The sequence below is a fragment of the Moschus berezovskii genome, chromosome 15 (assembly GCF_049115385.1).
Source record: "Moschus berezovskii isolate FMDL1 chromosome 15, NW_MosBer_1.0, whole genome shotgun sequence".
Classification (NCBI taxonomy): Eukaryota; Metazoa; Chordata; class Mammalia; order Artiodactyla; family Moschidae; genus Moschus; species Moschus berezovskii.
Genome location: NC_142474.1, coordinates 69530901 through 69552285, shown reverse-complemented (window position 1 = coordinate 69552285; position 21385 = coordinate 69530901). Strand labels below are relative to the sequence as shown.

At 43.7% G+C, this 21385-nt stretch overlaps 1 protein-coding gene across 11 annotated transcripts in view; it reads left to right on the top strand.

The window, feature by feature from the left end:
* CELF2 (CUGBP Elav-like family member 2) overlaps nucleotides 1-21385 on the top strand; it is a 577777-nt gene that overhangs the window by 251715 nt on the left and 304677 nt on the right. Inside the window, exon 1 of one of the 11 annotated variants that reach the window (XM_088844191.1) lies at nucleotides 8979-9250. The exons of 7 other annotated variants lie outside the window; for them this stretch is intronic. In XM_088844191.1, coding sequence (XP_088700317.1) covers nucleotides 9177-9250 — 74 coding nt within the window. In that variant the 5' untranslated portion in view covers nucleotides 8979-9176. Of the gene's footprint in view, nucleotides 1-8978; nucleotides 9251-21385 lie in introns of those variants that run through there. 3 more of the 11 variants (XM_055427370.2, XM_055427380.2, XM_055427391.2) reach the window with 3 other exon arrangements.

Sequence of the window (21385 nt, the reverse complement as noted above, 5' to 3'; positions counted from 1 at the left end):
AAGATGTGACTGATAGAAAGTTCATTGCTCGCAGCCCTGGAAACACCTAGGTTGATGAAAAGAAGGTAAAATCCAAAAGCAAGCGTGGTACCTGGAATGATCTGTCCGTGTTTAGGGGGTCAGAATCTGTCCACGAAAAACATACCTCGATTTGGTGTAATCGTAACGGTGAGAAAACCAGAAATATCAGACTCAGTTTTCTGGGGTAGAGGTTTCTATAAAAGTCATTAACAGAAAGCAGTTTGTTAAGAAGCATCTCCTGCGGCTCCCACAGCATTTGTCTGCCCTTCTTTCAGCGGTAACAAGTATATTTCACTCTGCGGCAGTAACGTCTTAGGTCATCTTGATTAGCCTTCATTGAATTTCTTTCTACATTTTGGTAATTCCTGGGGGATATGTTGAGGGTGGGGAGGTGGGTTCTCCTTTCATCACACTATTGATTGCTTCCTTCTTGGTTATTATTGGCTTTGGGAATTTTTCTGAACTCGCAGTGACTTTTATTCTGTAGGAAAGATGAGTCAGTGGTTTTTGGAGAGGATTAAGATCTGTGGCATTTCATTTAACTGACATGGGGAAGAGGGTGTCAGAGGAAGGAACGCGTATGTGAGGTTTCAGGGCTGTAGCCCATTAAGAATTGAAATGAAGTGTCCTGGAGCTGAAACACCTTTCTGATCCCACGGTACTCATCTCCAAAGGTCAGGGTGAGATGGAAGCTAGATGTACACGTAAGAGAGAGAGACAATGTGTGTGTGTGTGTGTGTCTAAACCTCTACTCCACTCAGAAATGTGCTGGTTAACCCTGATTTCAGATGAGGGACTCTTTGTCCCCAGATGCAGCCTTCTGCTTCATGCAGTGCCATCCGGGGGTTGTTCTGTGTAGGTATGTTTATCTGATCCAGAGCTTTCTTCTGACTGTGAATTATCCCAGCACATTTTCTTGTATGTCAAGACTGTCATAGCTAATGGGGAACGGCATCTGTGGGGGGAGGGTGACAGCAGCCCAGGACAGCTCAGCTGCTCCCTCACCCCCTTCCATGGTGACCCGCCCATGATTGGCTGCCTAGGGTCGTGGTGAATCACTGCAGTTTAGGGAGCAGGATATGCCAGTGTGCCCTCGGAGAACAACATAAACCAGAATTTTCCTCCATAATCATTCAGTTCAGCAAACTTTGTTGTCATGAACACGAAGAGCATGAGGTTTGAAGTTATCGATAGCCGTGGCTTTTCAAATCCCTGGCTGAGGAGGCTTGCAGCTGCAATCGGTAAAAACTGTGTTGAAACTTATGGATGGCATTGCTGGCTCCCAGCTGGTGTGTGAACTGACGTGAAGGGGCACCACGGTACCTGCTGTAGGAACGAACCAGACGCTTGTCATCCCTCCTGTAAAACTGCCCATCTCAGTGACACAGGCGCTTGCAGGTGTCGCCATTGTCACGCCTTGCTTTTTTAATATCTTGGTCTGGAACCTCAGCACTTTCGGGTTCTGTGACATGGCTTCCCCATTCTTTCAGAGCATCTCTGTGAGTGGAAATGCACCGAGCCGGTGATGCACGGCGAGACTTCCTGGTGGTGGCAGTTAGGGTTCATTTTGACTTTCTCTTTGGAAACTGACTTGATCAAAAGGGATGGCGCTCTTGTCACCAGCTGCAGGATGCTCAGTGCCTGTCCTGTATAACCTGTACCCTTCTTCCCCACTCTGGGTTAGGGCTGCTGGCCTTAGAAGTATCAGTGAAAACTTTAATGCTACAAGGACAAAAGGATTAGGACTGCCTTTCTCTTTTCTTACCCATCTGCCAGTTCCAGGTTTAAATAAAGATTGGGAGGTGGGAGTAGTATAATTGAAATTAAGAATAAATCCAAACCTTATTGACTCTGTACCTGACACTACACTAAGGGATCTCTTTTATTTTATATAATTTAATCCTCCCAGATATCTAAGAGATAATGGTAGTTATGTTATTCCCATTTCAAAGATGAAAAAAACTGAGAAGAGAGAGACCCATACTCAATCCTGGCATTGGGAAGATCCCCTGGAGAAGGGAATGGCTACCCACTCCAGTATTCTCACCTGGAGAATTCCATGAACAGAGGAGCCTGGCATGCTGCAGTCCATGGGGTCGCAAAGAGTCGGACAAGACTGAGTGACTAACACTTTTCACACTAAGAGGGGAAAGTAATGCCCCTAGACACATAACTCATGGTGGAAGGGATTCTAAGTGAGGACTCAGGCAGACTCCTCCATGGCCAACTTGAAAGTACAACTGTTGGATATTTGACACTTGAACGTCATATTTTCCTTTGGTGCCACATTTTCACAGTGCACTTCAATTTGTCCATACCTAGTATAATGCAGGGAAGCTGTACGGTAAGAAAGGGAAAACCATAGCCATTTTTGCTTCTGAGTTCTTACAACTCCCTTGAGGTCTTTGAATTAAAGCACCCATGCCTCACTTTTCTCATGCTTTAATCTGTATAATGGGAACACATGTTGGAAGGAATAATAGGGCAATCTGAAGCATGGTGAAATTAAAATGTGCCTTTTAACCTACATCAGGGACCAAAGTCTGTCATACTGTAATCAGAACCAACCAAGCAACAGATACACTATGTGACATAATCTCAGCAGTTAGGAAGCTCACAGCAGTCTTGAAACAGAGCAGGAACAGTGGGCACGAAGGTATCAAGCAGTGTGTGTTGGCGGGCAGTGGGTCTTCAAGGACAGAGGAGGGAGCAGGAGGGAGAAGTTGTCCTTGGAACACCTTGGATTCATCTTTGTTATTAAAACAAAGCCAAACAAAACTCCTTCACTTCATCCCCTTTCTTCCTCAGACCAGAAGGTCATTCACATTGCTCCTCTGCTCTCACTTCTCCATATTCCTACGATATGGTGCAAATACAGTTGTTAGCCTCCACCAGGGAGTGTTGAGAGACTAACTGATTAGGTCACATAAAGGTTTACACTCATCCATAGAGATAAGACAAGATAACACATTTCCACTCAGCTTGGGTAGATCACTACACCACTTTTTCATGAAGGTTTTGGGTAGTTCTTTTAAGAGGAAGAAAAAAAAAATATTTTCCCCTAATGGACTTCATAGGAATTAGCATCACAAGCAAATTTAAAGAAAAAGTCATTTGGGATTTTCAAAAACCTCTATCTTAAAGCTAAAAATAGTTAGAGATTTGAACTATATTATAGAGAAAAAATAAATTTCCTGTGCTCAAAACCTTAATGTATTTTCAACCTACATGTCACTTTAATAGATTGGTTATATAATTGCTGTTGTAATAATTAGGTTAACACATTGTCCCTGTCATCTGAGGATCATGGTAGATTTTTATTTTTCAGCCATCCATCCCTAGGAGGAAATGATGGCCGAGCACATGCAAAGATCTAGAAGATGAATCAGAAAATTCAGTGATGTGTTCCCAGTGTCAGTCTGCTCTGACAGAATCAGATGCAGAATCCAACAGGTTTGGTTCTTAAGTCTTATCATCTATTTCACTCCACTTGCAAGTAGCATTTGTCTTAGAGAGTCGGATCTGCATGCACCGTATCAGATGACTTCTGATCCTTGGAAGGAAAAGCTCTTTGATGGGGAATCCATCATCATGTGGGTAAATGTGTTTTGTTTTACATGCAGTCCAAGCATTTAGTCTCTTTAATCCTTCCTCTTCTTCAAGATGTATTTGTTCAGAAAAAGGAGAGGCACTGAGGCCAGTGGGGCTCTCAGCCCTCTGGAGAGTCCCTCTCAGTTCCAGATTTTGATTCTTGCCCAGATCAGCTTCAGACTACTCCCCCAATCCCTCCAGGAAAGCTTAAAACTTCCTTTCTCTTTTTATCCGCCCCCACCTGTTAGAGCTTTCTCTCTGGACCTAATGTTATGCCTACTGCTATATCCACCCAGCTGTCGCCACTCAGCTGTTATGTTTTGTCAAACACTAGTTTCTCTTTTTGAAATTTATAGCACGTGACAGTAAAATGAGAACTTCTGGCCGATTGGGGAAAACATTTGGGGGAGGGGGTGGTTCAAGGGCCGATTGCCAGGGAACTCAAAACCCCATCCTGATAGCTATAAATTTTGCTCCTGCCGCCAGGCTGGCACCAGATAAAGGTACCCGATACAGTCTTGACAAATCTCAGCATCTTTGAGAGGCCGCTGGGACATTCCTTCGGAGGCTGTGTTTTCTGAGTGCCTCCGTGTACACATCACCAGGCCAGCCTTCTTCTCCTCCCCACCCCTTCCCCAGTTTTCTCCTCCCCAGTTTTCAAATCCTGTTTATTCACTCTGCGGGACACGGTCTCACATCCTCTCCCCTCCACCCCATGATGATGTCTGGGGAGGGGGCACCCCAGACACAGCTGTTCCTAGCTGAGAACGCAGCCTTGGTCCAGGCAGACTTGACTTCCCCGACAGATGAGCCCCCAAGGCTGGTCACTTTGGTGGTCACCTGCCTCCTCAGCGCCGCAGCTGTGGAGGAAAGCTGTCTGGCATTGTCTGGCTTCCCTTGGAGAGAGAAAGAGGGAGAGAGAAAGAGAAAGCCACGGGGGGAGGGAGAGAGAGAAGGCCGCAGCAAGGATAATGAAGAAAGGAAAAGGGAAATGTAAGGCCGAGAGGGAAGTGATGAGCTGGCTGGGCTTGAGGCCTGCCAGGTCCACAGTGTTAGCATTTCATCCCCTTGGAGTGGAAGCTTCTGGAAACCCTAGAGGGGCACCTCATTTCCAAGCGCGAAGGTACGTACACAAACAACCCATCTTCCATTGGAGGGTCTCTTCAACTGGGAGGGAAGTTCACCATTATGTCTTCGGCTCTGTGGAAAACAGATTCAGAAAAACACAAGATTGCAAAAAGCCAGTAGCAGCTGCTTTCGAGGTAGAGTGACGGCTGAAAATTCCCGTAAAAAAAATGTAAAAGAGTTTGATCACAATGTCATCTTTACTGTAGTGTGATTTTACTGAAGTCCTTTTAGGAATGTGATAAAGTCACTATTCCAGAACCTTTCAAAATGGGGGCGGGGGGCAGCCAATAATAAGATCATCTTAAACTTATGACTGGTGTTAGAAGTATTTAAGGGGTACCTTTATGGAGCTAAGAAAATATACCTTTATAATGTATCACTTAAGGATCTATTTGGGGGTTTTTAAGCACACGGAAAAAGACACTGTTGTTTATTTTTGCAAGTTGCTGATGAAACTGGGGTAAGCCAAGAACAAACACATGGCCATGAAGAAACTTTCCCAGGTACTTAAAATTCATGTGGATTTCACATTTGTTGGCTGGAAAACCCCCAGTGATGGGAATCCCATTCCCCGCATCCCTTCTAGGGCCTTTCTTGCTCAAATGGCTCTCAGCACACTGGGGTTTTTTAAAACTAGAACAGCTATGTTAATAAAATTTGACTTTGAAAAGGTGATGGGGAAAGATGTTTTGGATTCTAGTTTGTAATAAAGAGCCAGAAGTGAGGGGAGAAAAACCCTTTAGTGAAGGTGCCTGTTTGGGGAGATGGAACAGGATGCGTGGCTGACCGTCTGCTGCTTTAAAGAGGCTGTGACCCATGATGTTATATGTGGGAATAATTAAAACATGGAAATTTGTCATAAAATATACAGGGATGTCTGCAGGAGCAGAAGATTAGCTGTTGGGTTATAAGCATCTGTCACTATCAGGCCCCGGTCTCTTAAGTTACAGCATAAACTTTGGGCAGAAATGTTGGAACGTTTATAGTCAGGGACAGTATCCTGGTGCATTGATGAAGGTGGGTGACGGAAATAGAATACTTTGCACTGGAGCAGTGTGTCCTCCATGTAAAAATGCATTTATTAGCACTCTGTTTCTTTTGAGAGATGTGTGTGTGTGTGTTTTACTGTCAGTGATAATTCAGTGTTCAAACAATGACCATGGGAGAAAACTCAGTTTGAGATGAGGCTTGCGGGGGGCGTGGGGGGCGGGGGGGCGGGCAGCGAAGGGGGGCAGTGCTGAAACAGCACCGTGCACCCGATTGCCTTGGAAGGCCTCGTATAAAATGAGGTCATTCAGAAACTTTCCCTTGAAGTGCTTCCAATTCTTGAATTGCCTTTTGTTTGGGAAATGAATAGCAAGTTGATTAAAAAAAATAGACAATTAGGGAAGGTAGGGGGATGGGCTTAGGGACCTGCTTAAGGTTTTTCTACAATGAAGCAAAAATGGTGAGGAAATTGCGTGGTTCCCCACTGCCTGGTCCCCACGGTGGTCAGCACACAGAGGTGTCACTCACCAGGTTGGACCCAGGAGTGGGGGCTCACCATGGCCTCACCCCCTTTCACTGCTGTTGGTAAGAACCTTGGCAATAAAACAACGTCTCTGAACTCTGTGTGTTTAGCAGCGGCTCAGTCGACCTTTCTGCAAAATAATTCCAACTACCAAATCATAATACCTGATGGCTCGTTACAGAGTGAAAATTAAAAAAGGCGGCGGGGGGGGGGAGGGTGTCGAGTTGTTTTAGGTTTTTTTTTTCCTTCTGTCAAAGCAGAGAAATGATCGATTGAAGCTTTTCATCAAGTGGTATTTGTTTGGATGTTTTTGTTTTGTTTTTAAGCTCAAGAGCTTTTGAATTTTTGTATTTTTTTTAAAACGGCTGTTGTGGAGGTGCTGTGATCATAGAAACACACCTCTATGGGGTGTATGTATGTGTGTGTGGACTTTGTTTCTCTCCGGCACCTACATTAAGAGCCTATGCAATCACTCTATTATTTATGTATATGGCAACCAAACTATTTCAGCTCAGCTCCATCCGAAGCTTTCCTTCGTTCCCGTTGTCACTGTATTTCATGTACGAGCCAGTCTTCTTTTATATCTGACCCCGGGTTTGCTTCTGACTTTACATGGCCAAAGCAAATGTGCTTTGAAAACTCTGGACACACTGTAGTTGTTAAATAAGGCAGTAACCTATGCACTCGTGGTTCTTTCTCTATGACCTACTTACATACTTCCTCACCCTCCTTATAGTATGATTAAAAGCTGCTTTGAATCCACTATTGCCTCAAGGGATTGGAGCCTAGAATTTAACAAACTGCTGAGAAGGCTTAAGTCAGTAAGAGGCCTTCCCCTACAGCGTCTCCCAACTAATTCACATGCAATTAAAGATAAAATAAATATTTCAGAAGTGTACGTTTTAATGAAGCTTTTTCTACCTTCTAGGATGCAGATGTGCATGGAGCTTCATTACATAGCAGCCTGGAAAATATTTTCCTTTTTGATGAATGCAGTTGTGTTCTGGAGGCCGGTTCTGTTCGTTCGTTCTTCAGATAATTTTATTATAGAGTCAGCTGCTTATCTACATTTGGGAGTTATATAAATCATATCTTCAAAATCAGCAACTGTCGAGGTTTGTCTCATTTATCTGGCTAATTACTTTATCAAGGTTATTGAAAGCCCAACAAAATTCTTACAATTTCAAAGACTGTGCAGTAACGAGGGTAGGGAGGAAATGTAACTTAGTAGGAAAAGTTGAGGCACTTGGGTATAAGAATTCATTTTACTGCATCTGTTTTTCAGTTCTTTATGACTCTAGACCTGGTTCCACAGAAAGGCAATATTTTAAGAGGAAGGTTGGTCCTAGCCCTCCACGTATCTTAGAACGATCTTGGTCAAAAGCCAGATACATTGCTCAGCTGAAGAAGAAAATCAAGTCAATTAAGTATGTATGGACCTAACTGAGTACACCAGGCCTGTTATTCCAAATAGCTCAAGGCAGGATTTAAAGTTGATGTGTGGATTTCACATTGGTATATAAATATCCATATTCCTTCATAACCTCTAAAGATGATCCTATCTCATTATAACACAAGAAATTGGTGAGAAAAACAATTTTTTTCTCCATATACTGGTGTCAGATACATTTAAAGCCACGTGATACAATGCCACGTGACCTGTTTAACCCTCTGCTGCCTGACTACACCCCTAGGTGTGAAACATCATTTCAAAATAAAATTCAAAGTGATTACCAGAAGAGGCAAGCTATGAAACTTCTAGTATGCAATTTATGAGGTTACTTTAGAATGTGAAATAGGCCACACAGAAGTTTTACAGGCTTCTGACCTTGTGAAAATTTCAGTTTCATCTGAAAAACACAGCAACAAAACAGTCACGAGGACGCCAAATTAGAACATCACCTTATAACTTATCTTGTAAAAATTTTCACAAATCACTGGGGAAAACTGAACTCCCTTCTTGTCTTCCTGAGAGCTCTGTCCTGTTTCCAAATTCCTATTAGTAAACTGGTCACAGATCTTAAATGAGTATTTAAGCTTCATGGCCATTACAGACCCAACACTCTTTGATGAAGCCACTCTTGGTTTTTAATCATTGTGTTAAATACTTGGAAATGACCAATTCGTGATGTATCGTTTTAAAAGAAAAGGTGATTTATCACTCTTAGTTTCAGTCCCGTATACGTCTCAATGTTTTCAAGATGATAGAAAAGGAAGTATAATCACGCAGGGATTCGTGCATCTTTCTCCTTGAAGCGCTGAAAAGTCCCCAAATGTCAACTTGGGCCGTTTCTCTGATATTTACTTTGGCTCAACCACGAGTGCTATTTCAGTTATTGTGGTGAGTTCATACACGGGCGAGGACAGCCCACCGACGAGCATTTAAACTAACCCCGGTGATGATTCGTCTCTCGTGGCTTCCGTTGGGGAGTTCGGGTGCGCTCGTGGCGTGCGCGGGGCTTCGGCAATACTGTGGCATTCAACCCACGACAAGCGGTCATTCGGGCCTCGTGCCAGGCGCCTGGAAACGGGACCAGACACAGCCGGCGCGGGGGACGGGTGTGCAAGCCTGGACGCCAGGGACCGCGGGCCGGGCGGCGATCGGCCCAGGGGGCGGTCCCGCCGCGCCCTCCTCCTCCCCGCGGGGGCCGGGCGCGCGGGCCCGCAGGGGTTAAGCGGCTGCGCGGCGGGCGCGGCGCTCCGCCCCCGCTCGCCGCACCTGGCGCTCGGCGGCCCGCGGCCCGGGCGCTGGGTGTCGGCGGGGATTGGCGGAGAGCGGCGTGGAGAGAATGTGACAAGTGCCGGCTCGGGCGGCCGCCGCGGGGAGGCCGCGCGCACCTGTCCCTGCCCGTCTGCGCCGCCCGCCGCCGCTCGGCCGCGCGCACCGCCGCCCCCCGCGCCCGAGCGCAGAGCGCGCGCCGCGAACATGACTTCTGCCTTCAAGCTGGATTTCCTCCCGGACATGATGGTCGAGGGCCGCCTGCTAGTTCCCGACAGAATGTGAGTGTGGCCTCCCGGCCGCCGCCGGGACGCTGGTCCGCAGCTCCGCGGAGGGAGAGGGCGGGCGGCGGCGCTCCTGCGCCCCGGGCACGCGGGGGGCGGCTCCGGTTCGGCCGCGCCCTGGGGTTCGGAGCCGGCGCTGCATGCGGGAGAGGTGGGAGCGCGTCCGGAGGAGCGGCGGAGCCCGGGGTGGGGCGGAGAGCGGGGACCCGAGAGCCGGACGCGGGGTCCCGGGCTCTGGGCGTGGGGTCCGGCCCGCGGGGATCGGCGAGCGGGGCGCGGCGTCCCAGGGTGGGGTGGGCGCGTGCACGCTCGTGTCATTTGAAATTCGGGGCTGCTGGAGCTCTCGTGGCCCGTTTACAGATCTCTTCTTGCCAAATTGCCAGCTTCTCTCGTCGTACCCTTTGCAAAAATCCTTTTTCTGGGGTGGGGGGCGGGAGGAAGACAAAAGGGGGGGGGAGAAGATAATTACAAAACATTAAAATGGCCAGGTGTACTCTGCAGAAATTAGAGGTAATTTTTACGTAATCACGGTAGTTTGTCTGATATGCAGCCCATAATTTAATAATTAATGTGATTGTGGTTGTTTTACACGTCGTCAAACTAAAGTAGAGAGTTTATTGGGAGAAGTCGAGAGCTGGGATTCCTTAGGAAAGGGAAAGTATGCCTCATTTTTCTCGAGGCTTGTTAGTCTTGATAGGAAAGTTACTCTTATCAGCTGGGGCACTCTGGAGGCGGTAGGATCTGCTTGTATTTCAGGCATGTTTGAAAAGACAGCCTAGAAGGTTGCCAGGGGTGGGGATGAAAGGTCTGTGTCCATTTCAGGCTTGGAATATACACAGTTGTCTCTTATCAGGCAAGAAATGTGATACTGAATCTAAGCTACAATTAATCGAGCGAAAAAGGGACTGCTTTCCTTGGTAAGAGTACGTATAAAATGTTTCCTATTGTACGCACCCCGAGATAACATTCATATTCTTTCTGGCACTTTGCTGTATCCGTTGCAATTTTCAGGCCATTCCGAGCTTTATGATCCATTTCCCTGGCAACTAACTTTCCCCTACGGTGCTAGATTCTTTTTCTAGGATGTTAAATGTTATGAGCTGAGAGATTCTTGAGAAACTCCGCAGTGGCCAATTATTTGAGCCCCTAGGATTTAGGAGGAAAAAAAAAAAAAGGTGGGGAGAGGGGTGAAAATCTGTTAAATGTGAATTGTCCTTCTAGTCGATATTAAGAATGTTAACTTGCTTTTACACGTGGTCAGGTTCATTGTCCAACTAAGATAATCAGATAATGTAAATTAAAATATTGAATTTCCTTTTGGCAGTTTTCTCTGTGAAGTTAATCTTGATTAGTACCGTTCCCATGATATTTGTTTTGAGAGATCGCTGGCTTCTCCCCCCCCCCCCCTTAAAATAGCTACCTTACAGGCGTTCAACTCAAGTTTGCACAGTTAGCTAATTTAAAAGTTCTGTGTGTTTTCTCCTCTGCTCCTTAGCGTGTCAGGGCTGAACCAAAGATTTTCTTGGTCATGATTGTGCAATTGATGGTCATCTGCTAAGAATACTCTCTTGAGTGTAAAGTGTTAATGGCCTCTGAAAGATGCTCTCTCTTTTCAGTTAAATTATTAATTATGAAAATTTAATTTGTCCTTTTCATTTAGTGGATGAATGTGACTGGCACAAACTACTGCTCTGAATAGAGCATTTTTGTCTTAAAGGATGGAGTCAGCTCTGAAGATCCTAATATAACTTCAACCCACTTCTCTTCATGTGTTAGTTATTCCATGTGTTAGATTACTGAGTTAAACTCAAGTTGTTTTCTAAGTCTTTTTCAACTCTAGCTTAATTGAAGCTTAAAAAAAAAGAAATAGAGGATTTGTAAATAATGTTATTGTTAGCAAGATATTGATTTTATGTCTCCTTGGCCTTAAGAGTACTGTAGCATGTTTTCCTTAAGAGTTTGTAATTAACTCACATTAGAGTCCGTCTCTGGGGGATAGGGGTGCGTGGGAAGGAATATGACAAGTTGAAAATGCTTGAAACTCACCTCCAAGTGTATCTTATTGCTACATTCAGACAGTTTAGAAGGTAGCAGTGCGGGTTTGTTGTTTTCTGGACCCATCCTCTTTTATGGTCTGTTGCCATTTGGACTTAAAATGCCCTCAGCTAGATATTGGCCTGTTCCTAAAAGGAGCTTATATAAAACACAGGGCTTTTCTGGTGTTGATTTTCTAAATCTGTGGCACATATTTTCAATGGCCTTTTCCCACAAGAATCTATTAGATAAGTTTGCAAGATGTAATATGTTTGAGTCCTCAAGGCAGATAACAGATAGCTTTTGAGGTAAATGATTACACTTGATGGCCCCACGAGCCATCAGGTGTTTAAAGAGTCGGATTGTGTAAGGTTCTGTAGTGGGTATAGAATTGTTGTGACATGGGCTTCAAAGTCCTGGGGTTTTCAATATTCGACATCAAAACTGTACATGGAAATAGATCGTTAGATGATCTTAACTATCAAACTTTTGTTGTTGTTGTGTTACTGTAGTTTCATTTTTTGTGTCATTTGCAACAGAGCATAATGAAAACACCACCAGAACTGGTATTTTAAATCCATTTTTAAACTGGGGCAGTTGGTTTTGGATTATAGTTGGAGATGGGGATTTTTTCTTTGTTTCACCTTTTGAACTGATCGTATGTATGCATTAGGTGTTTTTTTTTTTTAATGTGTTTGAATTTTTAAACAAATTTTAAACAAAATCTAAGAGATGCTATCTTGGGACTGAGAAATTAGAGGTGGAAAAATCTATGAGTGCACCTTTAAAGTATTAGTTCAGATTTGTGATGTTAAGAGGAAGATGCTGAGGAGAAGCCACCGGGAAATTAAAATGAAATCTAACCCCCTCCCACTCCACATTCGGTGAGTAACCTTACTGACAAAGATAAAAAGTTACCCTGAGTCAACTTGGTGTGTTGACCTTTTTTTTTGTTGAGTGCTCCCAAGTTGGGATAACCTGAAAGATGTCTATCCAGGTCTAATTAAACTGGAAGGCAGTTCTACGGACATCATTGTTAAAGCTGTTAAACCAGACCTCATTGTTTTATAGATAAAGAAACCTAATGGAGCAGCAATGGGACCAGTCCAAGAAGGCAGTATTATTACTGCTTCCCCCTCCCCACTAAAAGGACAAATACAGGAGTCATTCACTGAATGCCTGTTGTGTACCAGGACACTGTACTTATGCGTTCATAGTAGCTATAAGGGTAGTGAGTGTTGTACCCATTTCACAGATGATGACTGAATAGATTACATTCTTGTGCATGTTATACAGGCGGTAATGGTGAAGCTGTGGTTCGCTTGTGTGTGTATATGTATATATGTGTATGTGTGTATTATACAAAAGAATGTTCATGTGTTGATACAGAGAGAAGAGAGGACAGAATTTTTGTTGGGAATGGTGGAGAATTATAGGAGATACATGCCTATCACTTATTCAGGATTGACTCTCTGATTTGATTCAAATTAGTGAATTGATCACTCTCATTTGATTCAAATTCACAGTTATTCCATGAGCTCATGAACTAAAGAAAATATATTTTAATTTAAAACTTTTCTTTTTGTTTATCAAGTACCAACAAAATGAAAGTCAAAAGCCTTGAGTTCTTTTTTTTTTTTCCGGATGGCATTTAAAGTTTTTTGGAAAATGCCATTACCAATAATAATAAAATACAGTGCTGAGATTTGTCACCCAATTCCTTGATAGACATAAAAGGGAATTAAAACGTGAAGACGCTAAAAGAAGGATGGTGTGTATGGTACTTTAAGGAAATTTTTAAAGAAGTATTTTCAGGTGGGATTTCTGAGTGCCTATCTCAGCATCAACTGCTTCCTAAAACCGAAAATTCCTCCCATGTTGGCATTTAGAACACTAATGTTATCTTTGATCTGGGTTAGAGGTGTTATTTTAACTGAGTGTTGCTGTTTAATTGTAATTTGCTGGATTGAGATTACTCTGGCATCTGTTGATGAGATGTGGTCAGCTGGGAGGAATAAGAACCTTGCAAGATAAGATGAAAAGAAGATAAGATTTTCAGATATGAACCCAGTGATTAAGATTTCATAGCCTCATTAAGAATGTTTTCCATCCCAGTGGCCCCTCCCCCCAACACTATCATAATAGCATATTTGCCTTCTGATAAAAAACTGCAGTCTCCTTCCCTTTTTTACGTAAATCCCCAGATTTTTCATTCCTCCTTACTCCTTTCTCATAGCTTTGTTTCTTTCAAGTTCAGCACCCACTCTCTTCTCATTGAGGCTTTTATATACAGTCATGTATGATGGGGGTCTGATGTCACTGTAGTAAATTGGAGACAGACCTCACAGTTGTCAATACTATCAGAAGCTCTTACCTGATTTGAATTTAACTAGAGATCAGTAAGTCACTGATGTCTTTTTCACTTTCCATGCTGAACCTCCAAACTTAAAAAATCTTTATTTCCCATTTAGAATATTCATACCGGAAGTTTGTTTTTTTTCTTTCTTTCTTTCAGAGGAGGCTTCGATTTTTGCTTTGTGTTGGCAGATTGGGCCGTCATGAAGAGTTAGCTGTTTCTCAGTGTCATATTTGTTCTACAAAACTGCAGGAGAGAGGCTTTATAAAGTCCAAGTGATTTCCAGCTCATCAGCCCCTCCCTGTTCTCGTGCCCTTCTGTGTCTATTTCCACTGTCCGGGTGGAGCAGGTGATATAAGGAAGCCAGCCTCGGCGCTGTGCTACTTGTGTAGCGGTGCAGAAAATGCATTTTTATTTTTCCTCAAGAAGAAGCTCTTGCTGAACTTGAAGGGAAACAGAGCTGCACATTCCTGGAAAAACCTTGGTGGGAAACAAAAACTAATTAGCGCGGTAAATGTGATGCTCACAGGTAATTGTAAAATAATTATTCCCCTTTAGCATCATCAGTGTTTAATTGTGCCATCCAATATTCTCATGCTCTGAATCTAGATGTGAAGGGATGGAAACCCCCCGTCTCCTCCTGGGAATGTCTTTTTCATTTACTGTAAGCTTCAGACTCTTCTGAAAGGACTGTTAAGAAGAATGGAGGAAAACATACAGGGGATTTTCAGCAGCTTCACTCTTCCCATTTGTTCTAAACCGTGATGGAAAGGGATTACTCCAACTAGTTTTATAGAAGTACAATTCCACTTATGTGGTTGAAATACCTTGTGAGCATATTTGAGATGTACATGTTCACACTGTTACCTATGGAGTTTTATGAGCAGTCTGTTTTATGAACTGCATATTGTATTTTATGTTCAGATCCCGAGAGTGATGCTTTAAAATCAGCTGATGATTTAAAATGAAATGCTGATAAATATGTAATCATATGGCTCTCAAAATGACAGATGAGTACAAATTCAGTTTTTGGTTAAATTTTAATTCCTCCATTTGAATGAATGCCTCAGAGCCAACTTGCTGGCACATTATTAGACCCATATTTTTTTAATTTCCCTCCTAAAGATATATGTAAATCAAGTTTAGGCTGCATTTAGACTAAAATATCATTTTAGTTTATTCTCAACTTTTCTGCCAGATTCATGTGGGCTTCTACTTAAGGTCAGATTTTTAAATGAAGAAATCTGTTTGAAAGAGACCTCAGTTTAAATGATGTGTGCTCCCTTTCCATCAGCAGAGGTTAAACAGATAGAAACAGGGTTCCTTTAATAGTGATGGTGCTTTAAAAATGGGGTACGGGCAATGTGTGAATTTTAAGTCTTAATAATTAAAAGAAATCGGTGGTTTGTTTTCTGTGTGAGATTGTTTATGATTCTGTCATGATCATAGAAATCAAGTTCCCCCAGCCCATTTGCCTGACATTTATAGACTCAAACAGGACTAAAGACTTCCAGGGGTCACAGATGATGGTGCTGACTCACTCCTCAGAGAATGCATTTAATTTCAGCTGATTTCTCTGACATTTTGACATCACTGTGGACAGCTTTTGCAAAAAACTTGTTTTTGAGTTTCATGGAACGGAATAGTTCTTCAGCTTCCATACTAGGATCGAAATTCAACGTTTTTATGCTGAAGGGCTTCGTTTTCATGCCTTTTCACAAAGAAGTTCATAGCCAGACTTGGGCTCATTAAATTTTAAGATGGTATTTTAGTTCCTTTTCCTTGAATGATGTCTTCCTGTTGTACCACATTTATGTGACAAAATCAGCTGATCCTTCAGGCTAAAAGAGCAAAATATTTTGTTGTTCACCTGGTTGTAAATGTCTATAAAAATGTGTGTGCACGTGTGTATAGACATGTGTATGTAGATAGAGGTGAAACATATATATGTATTTGTTGCTACTCAGTTACCAAGTCATGTCCGACTCTTTACGATCCCATGGACTGCAGTATACAGGGCTCCTCTGTCTTCCACCATCTCCTGGGCTTTGCTCAAATTCATGTCCATTGAGCTGGTGATCCTCTCTAACCATCTTATCCTCTGCCCCCCACTTCTGCTTTTCCTTCAAATGTACACACACACACATATATAAAAATATATAATTTATATATTTATAATAATTATGTAGGCTCAATATCATGTAACTATAAATAATATAAATTATATATATAAAAGTGTACATGCATATATTAAGTATCCGTTCCGTTCAGTCGCTCAGTCGTGTCCGACTCTTTGCGACCGCGTGGACTGTAGCCTACCAGGCTTCTCCATCCATGGGATTCTCCAGGAAAGAATACTGGAGTGGGTTACCATTTCCTTCTCCAGGGGATCTTCCCGACCCAGGGATTGAACCCGGGTCTCCCGCATTGGAGGCAGACGCTTTAACCTCTGAGCCACCAGGGAAGCCCAATATGCACATATAAATGTATGCATATATATACACACATCTATATGGAAACTTTGTCATAATTCTTCATGTTCTTAAAATACCTTCCATTTTTAATGGTCTTTGTCTCTAAAAATTATGAAATATTAGTGACACTGCTGGAAATAGTTCTTCAAACATTGTTTTGACTCTTTGGGCCAGAAGCTCAGAGCAGCCTCTGTTAAAGGTGAAGAAAGTGTCACTGTGATGGACCTGTCACACCTTCTGGGTGAAGAGCTGAGACCCTTCCCAGCCGGTTGAGTGACTTTTCTCTCCTTGCTGCAGAGTCCTCAGACCTGGGGACTGCTTCTGCTTCTCAGTTGCCGTTGAGATGTTGCTCATATCAAGACCTTACAGGTTTAGCGTAAGAAGAAAGGGTCTTCACAGAAGCATGACAGTAGACCCTTCAACAATATTTTCTTGGGTAGACGTGGCTGGGGCTGTAATCCCATAGCTATTATAGCTATTATCCCATAGCTTCCCGTTGCTGCTGAAAGGAGAATTTGAAATCCCACATCTAGTGGGATTCCAGCACATCAGCTGAACATCTTCAAAAGGCTAAAGCTACAGGAGATTTATGGACCTGTAAGGGGATAAATTGGTATAAACCTTCTTCAGCACACGTGCACACCTTGACATCCAATTGTTTTCTCTGTACATCTCCAGAGTAAGACATTGGGTGTCACACAGATGAGGCCAATGTAGGCTGAAATCTGACGTTTCATATTCTCCTTAGGGGAGGGGGGGAGTCTCAGGGGAATAATAAAAGAGATGATAGGAAAAAGCATAAGAAGGAAAACTTTTGGTCATGGACTAATGAATAGTCATTCCATTATGCTCTTACTCAGCTCTCCTGAATCTTTGCACCCTAACCCAGACTTCTCTAGGTCATTAAGGGAACAGCTCTTCCTGAAGTTTTCCACTTGCTTTTCTTAGGTTTTCCTGATGTATATCTTTTGCATTCTTTTCTGTGAGTCTTCCAGTGGGCTTCTCTAAGCCCAATTTATTGTCCCTCTTCTGAGGAGTTTCCTGAATTTCAAGAGAGGGGGCCACATCCGTCCATAACACCGTTCTCAGAACTGCAGCCTCGAGAAGGGCACCACCTGAACACCTTGGCCATCACTTATAGTAGATTCCACTGGCACAGCTGGTGTTTCTGTGCATAGAACTATATTTTGACTTCCTAGACTATAGAAGGGGTGTTGAGTTTTCTGGTTGGGCAGAAGGGCAGCATGTTTCGGAGTGATTAACTTTATGGATGTCATTGTCTTGGCCTGCTATATTTGGCTCTGCTGCAGCTGTGTTTGCCTCCTCAAAATTGTCACCAGGAGGCCTCCAGCTGCAATTATTCCCTTCAGTTTGTGCTGGAAGCATCCTTCCTTGTGACTCCTGTGGTCCACCCTGCCATCTTGCCTCAGCATCAGGAGTCAGAGGCAACACACAAGTTCCTTAGGGAAAACGTGATGGCTGGTTAACGCAACGGGCAACTCCGTCTCAGTTAGGTCATCTTCATTTTACATTCTGGTGAGACCTGTCAGGGTGCTGCTTTCTCTTTGCCAGAAGCCCGTATTTTGCTCTTTTTTGTCCTCCTACTTCTCTTTTGCTCTTCAGTGGCAAAGAGTCGGTGCCAGCATCTACTGATGGATGGTATTTCTTCCTTGTCTGTATTACTGGAGCAGTTCAGAACAGGTTTTATTTTGTTTTAAGTATAATTGCTTTATAGTGTTGTATTTTCTGCTGTACACCAAGGCAAAGCAGCTGTCTGTATACCTATATCCCCTCCCTCTTGGCCATCCCTCCCACCCCAAATCCATCACCCCACCCATCGAGGTCATCACAGAGCACTGAGCTGAGCTCCCTGCGCGGTACAGCAGCTTCCCACTAGCTCTCTATTTAACACATGGTAGTCTAGTCTATAATGTCAATCGCAGTATCCTAATTCGTCTCACCCCTCTGTGTCCCTGTGTCCGTTCTCTATGTCTGCTTATCTATTCTTGCCCTGAAAATAGGTTCTTCTGTCCCATTTTTTTTAGATTCCACATATATGCATTAGTAATATACGTGGAATATAGCAACCCTAGAGTGATGTGTTTCTCTTTCTGACTTGCTTCAGTCTGTATGACAGACTAGGTCCATCCAAGTCTTTGCAAATGACCCAGTTTTGTTCCTTTTATGGCTGAGTAATATTCCATCATGTGTGTATATATAAATATATAAAAATCACATCACATAGTTACCCATTCATCTGACAACGGACAGAGTCAGCACAGAGCAAGTTTTTACTTCTGGTATTTTCAGGCCCCTCACAAAGTACTTCATTGCAGAGGAAACTTAGAGCATTTTTTTCCTGTTAGCAGAGACATTACTTTGCCAACAAAGGTCTGTCTAGTCAAGGCTATGGTTTTTCCTGTGGTCATGTATGGATGTGAGAGTTGGACTGTGAAGAAAGCTGATCACCGAAGAATTGATGCTTTTGAATTGTGGTGTTGGAGAAGACTCTTGAGAGTCCCTTGTACTGCACGGAGATCCAACCAGTCCATTCTAAGGGAGATCGATCCTGGGTGTTCATTGGAAGGACTGATGCTAAAGCTGAAACTCCAATACTTTGGCCACCTCATGCGACGAGTTGACTCACTGGAAAAGACTCTGATGCTGGGAAAGGTTGGGGGCGGGAGGAGAAGCGGATGACAGAGAATGAGATGGCTGGATGGCATCACCGACTCTGTGGACATGAGTTTGAGTGAACTCCGGGAGTTGGTGATGGACAGGGAGGCCTGGCGTGCTGTGATTCATGGGGTCGCAGAGAGTCGGACACGACTGAGCGACTGAAGTGAACTGAGCCCCTCCCACAGAATTTTCTTTTCTCTCAAGAAGATTTTAGTAAAGGTTGGTTTTCATATAGAAATCATGTAACTTCAGTTGTCTGTGCATGGGTCTTAATCTTGAGTTAGAATTTCCTCGTGGATCGTTTCTGCTTGTTGGGGACGCTTGCCCTGCATCAGGAGCTGCTGTGTGTAGCAGAGTGGCCCCACCAGGGATGTGGCTTCAGGATCTCCACTAATGGCTAGAAGGTCATTCTTGAAGGATGAGCATCTGTTCCTAAACAAGAGCCTCCTGCCTTCTCCTGGCCTTTCTCCTGATTTGTCCCACACCCTCCTCTAGTCTCGGGTGACTTGTCAAGATTCCTCATGTAGAGTATAAGGAGACACAGGTACACTTCCTTACGTGTGCCCTAGGATTGTTGTGAAGCTCATGTCCGGAGAGGGATGACAACCTAAATATTTTACAGCTTCGTGTTACCTCAGTTCAGTTCAGTTCAGTTCAGTCGCTCAGTCGTGTCCGACTCTCCACGACCCCATGAATCACAGCACGCCAGGCCTCCCTGTCCATCACCAACTCCCGGAGTTCACTCAAACTCATGTCCACAGAGTCGGTGATGCCATCCAGACATCTCATTCTCGGTCGTCCCCTTCTCCTCCCACCCCCAACCTTTCCCAGCATCAGAGTCTTTTCCAGTGAGTCAACTCGTTGCATGAGACCGACTAAAGTTCACCTGTCTTTCCTGGGAGAAGCAAACACAGGGAAACTTCATTACAACTGACCGGTTAATGTCTTCTCCCTCAGAACATTCATGCTATAACATCTTGGCTAAAGACCCATAAAGCAATATTGCTCCCAAATAAACTTTCAGAAAATATGCTTAGTCTCCAGGACCACATTAAGAAGACTGATTTTGTTTTTTTTTTCCCTCTCTCTCTTGCTGCCCAATGATTGAGAAATAAAATACAGTTCGTGTTCCAGCTGTGAATTTGTGGTCAGACCTTGCATTCTGGAATGGGGTGAAGCAAAAAGCAATATCTCCTTCCAGTATCCCCATAGGTATATTTGGAAAAGCCAATCTGTACACCAGCTGGAATAGATCTTGATTTTCTTACGGGAGGAGCCTCAGCTGCTCATCTCACCTGATGGGACTCCTAATCCCAGCAGAAACCCAACCATGATGTGAACGTGGAGGTGAGTATTGTAGGCCCCCGTTGCCTGCTGGCCTTGTGAGGGGCTCAGGCCACAAAATGCCAAGAGTCTCTGAAGGAGGAAAGGACCTGGAATCAGTGATTTTTTTTTAGGAGTTGGCACAGTGGGTGGAGGTGGGCAGCTGGCCACGCAGTTCATCCTGGTTTTCTGCTCTAATTGCACAAGCCCTTACTTGTCCTGACACAGTGGATAGGGTCCTTGAAGTCCTAAACAGCCAGAGTTGCTGCAACCAGTTGAAGGTTATAGGTCAGTTGATGGATTATGATCAGATTCAGCTGGGAATCCTGGTGTCTTCTCTGAGTCCATTGACTGAGGGATGTCCTCCGTGGTGGGTCAGGGGCCACGTGGCACCCACTCTGGTCAAGGGAGTGATATTGCCATTGACACAACCCCAGGTCATGAACGTAACCTCCCAAACCAAAAATCCATCACCTCCCGTCGCAGACCACTTTGCATGAGGGTGAACTCAGGCACTATCAGAGATGACAGTTGATTCTGAGATCATTGGGGGAGGAGCATGGGGTCCGTGGGTGAAAGCTGGCAGAATCTTTTGAAAAGGGGCTGCCTTACAGACTCTACAACTGTTTCTTTACAAATTGATGAGTTCTTTACAATTGGCACGTTTTATCTTCTCAGCGTCTAAGACAGCTAATTCACTTTGTAGGCAGCCTTTCAATTGGGCCAAGACTTAGTATCCAAAGTGACCAAAATTGGACTTTTTAAAATTTATTTTTAATTGGAGGGTAATTGCTTTATAATATTGTGTTGGTTTCTGCCACACATCAGCATGAATCAGCCACAGGTATACACATGTCCCCTACCCCACTGCCTCCCACCCCATCCCAACCCTCTAGATTGTTGCAGAGCAAACAGACTTGCGCTCCCTGTGTTATACAGCAAATTCCCACTGGCTGTCTGTTTTACATATGGTAATGTATATGTTTCAGTGCTATATGTAGATTCCATACGTATACATTAATATAGGATATTTTTCTCTTTCTGACTTCACTCTGTATAAAAGTCTCTGGGTTCATCCACCTCATTAGAACTGACTCAGATGCATTCCTTTGTATGGGCTGAGTAATATTCCATTGTATATATGTACCACAAATTAATTTTCCATTTATCTGCTAGTGGACATCTAGGTTGCTTCCGTGTCCTAGCTGTTGTAAATAGTGCTGCCATGAACATTGGGGGTACACGTGTCTTTTCTGTGTGTCTTTT